This window comes from Anoplophora glabripennis, unplaced genomic scaffold (assembly GCF_000390285.2).
Source record: "Anoplophora glabripennis isolate ALB-LARVAE unplaced genomic scaffold, Agla_2.0 scaffold371, whole genome shotgun sequence".
Taxonomy (NCBI): Eukaryota; Metazoa; Arthropoda; class Insecta; order Coleoptera; family Cerambycidae; genus Anoplophora; species Anoplophora glabripennis.
The window spans coordinates 362,736-372,756 of NW_019416511.1; the positions used below are offsets into that span (position 1 = coordinate 362,736).

Genomic DNA, 10,021 nt, shown 5'->3' on the forward strand with positions numbered 1-10,021 from the left:
ATATATTTTTTTTAAGTTTAAGTTTGCAATAAGGGTTTTTGGCTAGAAAACCGCTAAACGAGTTAACTATAGTTTGTATAGAAATGTAGATAACTCAGTTTAGCAGACTTTGTCAAACCATTAAACTGGATTTGTGCGTTGGGTTTGAATCTTAAGTTAATATTTATATCTTTGTTTATTTTCTGTTTCGTACTTAATCGCTACTTCGTTTTTTTAGAGGTTTGGTTAGGTATAAGTTGTAAATAAAAAAAAAAATTGGAAATGGATTCACTTTGCAAAAAATATAAAGTAATATTTAAAATTGATAATAAAAAAAAATAGTAATCGAGGATCCAAATAACTTTAATCGTTTATAAGATGGTAGATATGCATTTTCTATACTGTATAGATCTTTATTAACTTCCCTTTAGACGATACATCGATACAATTACGTTGGAATAGATAATATTTGTGAACAAGGTAAACCCATTTTGATCTAATAGCCATCCATCATAGATTATAGGTTACCTACGATTTTATTATTGATGTTAGATATCCAAACAAAAAAATTTTTGTGAGCTGTCAAATATTCTAAATATTCTAATGTCCCTAACTTCTTAAAGAAACAAAATTATACTAAAGTAACTCGATATCAGTTTATATAGAGAGCTATACAGAAAAAACTAAAAAAAATCTTAAAATTTCAACTCTAGATCGGTAACGAAGCGTTTCCGGACCTATGTTTATATGAACTTTTAGTCATGAAATAAGCCAGAGAATTACCCCCTCATTTAGGAACACCCTGTATACGTCAAAAATTTGTTTTGCCTACTGGGACGTTAGCCATACTTTCATAGTATCCACAGATCAGTACGTCATCTTTTAACAATAGGTAAAATACAAAGTAATGTTTTGTGCCAGTAGGCATTGAGTATTCATTTTCTCCTGTCCAGAAGTTACTCGGTAAACAATTTATTGATTTTCTCCTACCGTTATAAGGGCTAGAAAAGCCAACCCTAAGACTTGTTTCATATGAAACTTTTTTCTATAGTCTGTTTAGAAATGAAAGATAGTAATAAAAGCTTATTATGTATGCAAATCGTAAATAAATGTAGTACTGGTGCTTATATTCAATATTTTTATATTATGTATTATCGGTATAGATGAGGTGTACTTTTAAAAAAACTTTGTGTGACCGGGTTGTACTAAATTGTAGCAGGTAGCTAAAATTTAATCCCCGACAATCCGTCTTTGTCTATGCCGCTTCAATTTCTCGGTCCATTTCTCTTATAAGTAAACAATATAAAAACAGCATTTCAAAACATGAGGCTACTTTAAGCATCATAACCGGGTTAAGAGGGTTTTTAGTAATTCAAATAAAATTATTCAATATTATTATCAAAATATTTATTTAAATTTAATGAATAGACTTTTATTCCACACAAAAATATATGTATTTTGAAAATTCAAATTATGGTGAGTAAATGTAGTGTTGTATAAATGTACAATAAAGAAAATAAAAAAGTAGGTATATTAAAATTCATCCTCTGAATATTCTGATGAATTATCTTCGTCTCCTAGATTGATAACGATAGGTTCCACAGTAACGTCAATTAAATTATCGAGTTCCCACATTTTCTCCTCTTCTTTTTGTACATGATGTATACATCTTTGCCAGTTATCTGCAGTTACTCGTTCCAAGGAATTTTTTAACAAAATTTTCACGTCACTTAATTTAAACGTCGTATTATTTCGCGCTACATCTCCTTTTACCTGCGCCCAGACTAATTCGATTGGGTTAAGTTCACAGTGATAAGGTGGTAACCGTAGTACCGTTATTTGGCGATTTGTTGCCATTTCATCGATAACATATTTTTTCTGATCTTTATTAAGATTGACAAGTGTCAAAAGTTCCTTTTTCACCATATTTGTTTCAAAAGAAATGTTTTTTCCGGATAACCATTGAATTATATCGGCTTTCCTCCAAGCAGTCGTAGGCGTCCGCTCGGTCTGCCGTGAATGGTAACTGGCATTATCCATGACAATTACAGACCCCGGAGGAATAAGATCCAACATCTGTGTAAAATACTCTTCGAAAACATCTGCGTTCATGTCTTCGTGATAGTCACCTGTATTTTTAGATTCAAATAAAAGTAAACCGCCATCTACAAAACCACTGGCACTACCTATATGTGTCACTATTAATCTTCGCCCTTTACCTGAAGGTGCCTTGAACCCTGTTGAAAGTCCATCCAAAAATGCTTGTCGAAAACTTTTTACATTTTTATCTTGCCATACTTTTGTTACAGTATATCCCTCGTTGACCCAAGTTTCGTCTAGATAATAAATATTCCTCCCTTCGTCACGGAATTTTCTAATTGATCTTAAGTAGGATCTTCGCCAACAAATAATTTCATCTTTATCGATAAGAACTGACTTCCTGTTCTGCTTTTCCCAGCAAAAATTCAACTCTCGTAAGACGGCCCATAATTTGCTTCTACTGATTTTTGGCAAATCGTTGTCCTCTGAAAGTTCACTTAAAATTTTGTTTAGCGTTGGTATTTCTTTTTTAAAATAAAATGAGTGTACTTTTCTGCGAATGACATTTTTGAAGAAATCATCTATAACGACTTTTGACCTCCCTGTAGATGATTTTGGGGGATTTACAGTATCTTGTTCATTTTTTGTTTCCTTTAAAAGTCTGTAGATAGTCGATTTTCCAATCCCTGTCATTTTTGTTAGCATTAGTGTTACCCGATAATTACCTGAAACGAAATATTACCACGCCCATGGCCGGTTCTTATCTCGGGGTTTTATTACTCTCTTTCATTTCCAAACAGACTATAATCAACTACCTTACCATTTAAAAAAAATTTATTTCATTACGAATGTGTTTTTGTCAGGGACATACAAAGAGATATGTCAGTGTTTTATATCACTTAATTACATTATCGTTTATGTTCCATATTTTTGTTGCTAATATTTATATTTCTATTAGTAGTTACACTTCACATCAATTTCATGAAAAAAAAATCATTAATATGAATGAACAACCATACGCTTCGCATAAGTTGGGGCACAGGTATTACAATAGATACATTTATATCTACTGCAACCGTGAAGATAAATTAAACATATTTACTAACTGCCCGGAACTAGTGACATACATTCGCAAACCGTCAAAGTAGAAATTGGAAACAAAATTACTCTAAATCTACAAAACCGAAACGTATCCTTTAAAAAAGAATTTATAAATGGGAATATGAATTTATACAACGATCATAATCTTATCATTTTATTTGAAAGTACATATACAATACAACAATCTAATCTATCAAAATATCTTCCATATCTTCTTTCAATTTTCTCATTTTATTTAATTCAGTTCGTCTTTTCTTTATATCGTTGTTCAATTTTGCCTTCAAGTGAGTTGGTTGTCGATGGCTTAAACTTGGATGTCTCTGTATAACTTCCTCGCATTTTGAAAGGGAAGGTAAATATTCTTTAGTATAATAATCCGCAAATTCCTTTTTTATAATTTCTCTTTCCGGAGTGGTCCATCTCATTCTGGCTGCAATTAACACAAAACATATTTTAAAATAACACAATATTTGGAAATATATTTAAAAAATCCAGGTCATATACTTTACTATTTTAAACTTTCAACTTTAACATTTTTTTTGTTTAGTAAATGTAATCCATATTTGAAATAAGATTAATCACATTTACTTAAAATGCCAGAAACATAAATATTTTTGTAATGAGTGTTTGTAGATAAGTGCGAAATACTTTAAGGAGTGGGAGTTATTTTGTGAAAAAAAGGTCATATAAACGTAGGTCGAAATATGCTTCATTTCTGAGATACGGATTTATTAAATTTTAATTGTAATATATTTTTATTAATTATTTCAACGTTTTACTTAAAGATATTGACTCGAAATTTGATGATTGTATTTTATTTAGAAATATCGACAGCAACGTACAAGATAATGTATCAATAGTATTAAAAATACACAACTTGCAATAAAATATGTTTTATTTTTTCCTCAAAGACAGTGCATCTACGAAAAAAATCGAAGAGGCCAATTTCATTCAGAATTGATGGCGAATATTTAAAAAAAGTATCAAATTGGGAAAAACACAATGGCGTACGATTTTTTTTTATTAAAAAAAGGTTGTGGTATTCTCGCACGAACGCCACTGGTGGAAGTATAAATATTTGGATCATCCCAAAAAATGTACATTTATCCCTCCAAAGAGTTTTTCAAATTTCGAGTCAATATCTTTAAAACTCTTTGGAATAATTAATAAAAATAAATAAAAAATTAAAATTGAAACACTGTATCTCGGAAACAAAGTATAGTTCGACCTACGTTTATATGAACTTTTTTACACAAAATAACTTCCGCAACCACCCCCTAAAATATTTCGTACTTATTTACAAACACACTGTATACATATAGCACCGGATAATAAAAACACAAATCAGTCGGTCCTACCATGCCTGAGTAAAAAATGCAAGTTTTAACAATATTTACCTAAATTTTAACCAAGAAGGTTGCAACTTCAAGTAATACTTAGAAAACAATTGAAAGTTGTCGAAGCTTTTGTTTTTGTGTTAGAGCACCCTGTATATTTTTACATATTACTTATTTTAAACGTTATTAGTTTATATGAACATTTTTTCACAAAATATCCGTTTCTGGTAGACTTATTACATTTAGGTTATCGGGTATTGCCTCCGGGGTCACTAAATTCCTCTCATCAACTGTTTCTGGTGCCATCACATTCTGATCATCAGGTGTATCTGTGATACCTACTAAAGCGTCGGCAGCCACAAAATCGACATCACTAAAGACACCTCTATCCACGGGCCACACTCCGGTAGCTCTAAATCCATTACTGATGGTTACTATGGATGCAGATCGAGAATAGGCCTCACTCAAGAGAGCTGTCATATNGCCACAAAATCGACATCACTAAAGACACCTCTATCCACGGGCCACACTCCGGTAGCTCTAAATCCATTACTGATGGTTACTATGGATGCAGATCGAGAATAGGCCTCACTCAAGAGAGCTGTCATAGTGTATGGCGATACAGCACTTCCTGGGTTAGTCCTTAACCATTTCTGTATTGCTTGTGTAAAATACATTTCCATAGGTTTAAAAAAACTAACGTCCAATGGTTGAAGACGATGAGTGGTATGCCCCGCCAATTGCAATAAAATAACCCCATTTTCTCTGGCTAATAATATAGCATCCAAATTCTTCGAGTGCGTTGTATGACCATCTAACAACAACAAAACTTTATTGTCATTAGAAAATTTAACATTGCTAATGAAGTGTTTCAGCCACTCTATAAAAATATCTGCATTAATGTAACCTGTATCAGATATGGTCACGATAGCTCCTGGTGGTGCACCAACTTTCAATTCATTGGGCATACGCTTACGTTTGTAAATTATTATAGGCGGAACACAACTACATGCAGCATTCTCGCAACACACAATTGTGGTGTTAACACCACGTTCTCCGCTGGACATACCTCCCACTTGATGTTTCCCTCTTTTAGCCACTATTTTTCTGTTTCTTTTTTGTACAGTGGAAAATCCACTTTCATCGACATTATATCTAGTCAACGCTGTAAAGTAAAGCGACAGTTCTCTCAAGAATGTCAAAAAACTCGTTAACGTTTTTCCTGTTGAATCCAGCGGCTCTAGCTAACGAAACTTTCTCTGGCTGTCTGACTGACATATGTGGATGGCGTTTCATAAAATTATAGAACCACGCCTTGCCAGCCATACCCTTTTCTGCATTAAAAGTATTAGGAATTTTAGTTCGGCTGGCTAATTGAAAAGCAAGACGACGAATATCACTTATAGTCAAACCAAAGAGTCTTTCTTCTAACTTTATAATGTGCTGTGCCAGCTCTTCTTCCATATTCAGTGAGAATGTTGGTAGACGACCAGAATATTGTATATCGTTATTTGCTCTTTTATTTAGACATTTTAAGTGTCGCCGAAACGTTGGTTTGGGAATATTGTAGCGTTTGCAGCATTCATTAAAGCCATATTTATTTTCCTTGAAAGCTTTTATGGCTAGTTGCATATCTTCCTTAGATCATTGGTTATATTTTCGTTTTTCATCAGAAGCCATTATTTTTTTTAAGTTATAGGTTCCCACTGAGGTAGATAGGTATACAGTGCTAAAACAAAACAAAATTAATTAGAATTTTTATGTGTTTTAACTGACTAGTTCGACAAATCGTACCAGGTACCATTTAGCGAACATGTGGTGGTACGATTTGCCGAACTATTACGGTGTGAGATTATTTTATTGTTATTAAGTTAAATAAAGTTGAAACAACTTGACACTAGTTTCAGATTATGCCGGCTTTACTAACAAATCTTACTGCAAAAACATTCATACAATTCAACTTACCGATTTATAATTACACTCTTACGCCTGGACGTTACAAATTGTAGGTTATAAGACTGTTTGTGTATGTATGAAATCACTCAAACAACTAACTTGTCGGTAAAAATAAAAACTGCTTTAGGCGATGCAATGTAAAATCTTCAGAATTTGTGCAAAAGTTGTCACTACTAACATCATCATTCAGCAAAAAGCCAGTGGTACGATTTAGCAGGCGATATACCCGACCCTACCCTACTAGCTGATAATTTTTTCCGGTTACCTCTCCCTTTTAGCGGTGAAAACTTTTAGACTGATCGTATTTTTTTTAAATGGGCAGCAACATTGAAGAGGTCGTTTTATTTTAAAAAAAAATTGTCTAGAAAATCGTCTACAGAAAGCCATTCTTGAGAAAAAAGGCATTATTTGCAGGTCTCGCAAAGATCATATGAAATAAAAATGGGCACTTAGTAAAAATGTTTATTATATAAGAAACACGGTACTAATCATAAAAAAAGTTTTTAAACGATACCATATCGTTTACCATGCCCAAACATCCATCGAAAACTAACGTTGAAATTGTCGAAAAATTGTCGATTTGTATACACACAGTAAGGGTTAGTATTTTTTCGTATACTGCACTGTTGTTGAACCTGTAACGAAATATTTATGTAAATCCAGGCTGTTTAAAGGTAGACAGTATTTAAAATAAATAATGTCACTTTATCATAGAAACATGTTTCCTTTGTAGTCTAGTAATGATAATCAACACAGTAATATAGTTACATGTAGTACTATAATACGTGTAGTGTAATTTTACTGTTTATTTCATTGTGAGACATAATTTTCAAAAAATCAGTCACAGGTGCAGAAATAATACTTTCTAATGTGATTTTACAGTTACTGAATTCTCGATTAAATGATATTGTCTGAACATTTATTCAGACAATAACTAGTGCTACTTGATTAACAGTTTGGTAGGTGGTAGGTAAGTACCTACTTAATAATGGTACACCTTGTAGTAAACATTCTATTCTGTTCTGTCGATTATAAAGGGTGTCTATTAAAGAATGTGGCATACATTCAACAACAGTGACTTTGGGCCAAAATAAACCTAGTTGATCTAAATCGGTCTATTTTGTCCCAAAGTAACTGATGTTGAAGTTTGTCACATTCTTTTAGTGGACACCCTGTATAAAACCAGTTTCAATAAGAAATTTAAAGATCAGTTTATTTCATATAATGACATATATTAATTTGACCTTAAAATGTAGTTTGTTTTAATTTATATATACAGTGTGTCCCGTTTAACACCCTCACATCTCGCTCACCTGATATCCGAACATTTTGAAATTTTGATAGTGAATATACACCTATAAAGTGAGTCTTTAGAAGTATTCAGATTTGTTTGTAGCCAGAGGCGTCCGATTCTAAGATGGGCAAAGGGGGTCGATTTTTCAAAAAAAGTATTAACGATTTTTTTTTTAGAAAAATAGTAGTTAGATATTCTTAATCGGCACCTTTAGATACCACTTTCTGCAAGATTACATCATTTACTTCAAAGGAGTTTGAGATAAGGGCCGTCAAAAAACAATTTTTTTCAACTTAATAATTTGTATCTGTAAAATGAAAAAAAAAAACGTACGTGTTAACTTGAAAAACGGGACACACTGTATATAAACTTATATTATTATGTTTATGGAAAAAATTAAATTATTTCTCTACAACTTACTTTTATATGTAACTGTTTTCTCTCTGCTCGTTTGAACATTTTTTTCCTTTTCTTTTTGTTCTAAAAATAAAATAAAAAGTACTTATTAAATTTTACCTTAAATTTTGATTAATTTTAATTCTTTAAACCACATATTACTAAAAAAATGAACAATCAAGAATAAAGTATTACAATTTTTTCAAGGGATTGTCAAAAATAAATTAAGTATGTACTAATAAAACAAATAGAGACATACCATATTGTTTGCTCACACTTTCTTTTAGAAGTTTCCTCCTTTGGATTATTCTAAAAAACAAAATAAAAAGGAATTGGTTAGGTAGCTACAATTTAAAAGATGATAAGCACTTATATAATACTACGTACTATGAACTTTTGGGCTAAGGTGGCTTAGATCAAATCAACATTTTTGCATTAAAAAGATGTCATCTAACGCTATAGAATGTAATTTCATAACACCCTGAATAAATTACACCTGGGCGCTAACACTAAAAAATATTATACTTTCTCATAAAACGGTGTTCTATAAACTATTAAAAATAACGTTTATCTATACTTCTATATCTATACCAATATAATATTATAAAGAGGAAAGATTTGTATTTTTGTATGTATGTATGTTTGTTACGAATAAACTCAAAAACATAGGCTCTATGTTTTATATCCCAAAATGTTTAAAATAAATGTCCACCCGTGCGAAGCCGGGACGGGCCGCTAGTAGTATATACATCATTAATTTACTTACCATTATTATTATCGCACACCTTACACCTCACACCAAGACCAGGCTGAGCTTGGTAACTTATGAGAGCACGAATTGTTAATATTCCCTATGCCAAAAATATTCGCAAAATCAGCATTCATGTTTTTAGCGATAAAGAAGTGTTATTAATAATTTGTCCTTCACAGTGAAAGGTACTTTATTGATTTTGAAAATGAATAGCAGAACGAAGCTTATGTTTTTGAATTTAAACTTAATGGATAAAATAAGGTCGGAAGGTGACCCATCAACTAATGTTCCTCAAGTGAGTAAATACAGTAAACAAAAGTAAACTTTTCTAAAACGTTTCAAATATTTTGACAACAATTTTGTATTTCATTTGTCATTTAATAAATTAGTGCTTTGGGTACAAATAAAAACTAAAATTAAAAAACTAAACTATAAAACAAAACAAAAAATTAAAAAATTAAATAAAAAACATCACAATACCATCTGTGGTATGATTTTGGTGATTTAGGTATATAGGAATAGGTGTAAATCATAAAACTGTCACCATGTATATACGTATAATTTTCGAACATAATCAAATAATTGAGCAAGTTTGTAAAATTTTTTGTGTACCTACCTATTTCTAAAAATACAGGTTATTTACCCCTATGAATTTTTAGAAACCATGCCTTGAATCTCTACGGGTTCTATCAGGTTATTAATTCTTCTTCGAATAATTCTGTTATTTTCAGTAAAATAACACTTTTCTCCTAAACTAAGTTACAACTGAAAAAATGTTAAGAAACATCTTATGTCAAGTATTGAAATTGTCTTTGTAAAACCGTTGTCAAAATTTTTTTATGATGTTTAAATAATCGAAGAGTGGTATTATTAGGTTGTTAGATAAGGTGTTAGGTATGGTTTAAGTTTTGTCAGCAACAAAATCTGTTTGTTGAATGTATAAGGAGACATTCGTCATTTAAGAAATGAAAATATGTACCCCTTCCTTTCTTTTCATATATGTAAGGTCACTTTTTAATTCCAATTATTTAATTAGTAAAACTTAAGGTTTGCTGTGTTTATTGTTTATATTGTTTGTTACCTTTAAGAACTCAGTTCCTGAAACTGATATTGCCGAATCCTCTGATGAAAATACGACACCAGCTGTGCATTTATCTGATGATATTG

At 31.4% G+C, this 10,021-nt stretch overlaps 1 protein-coding gene across 1 annotated transcript; it reads right to left on the minus strand.

Moving 5' to 3' along the window:
- Positions 1–4,933: 4,933 nt before the first annotated feature.
- Positions 4,934–5,524, minus strand: LOC111691652. The gene has a single exon (XM_023454797.1). It carries the CDS (start codon positions 5,522–5,524, stop codon positions 4,934–4,936), a length of 591 nt encoding a protein of 196 aa, XP_023310565.1.
- Between the last annotated feature and the right edge of the window lie 4,497 nt (positions 5,525–10,021).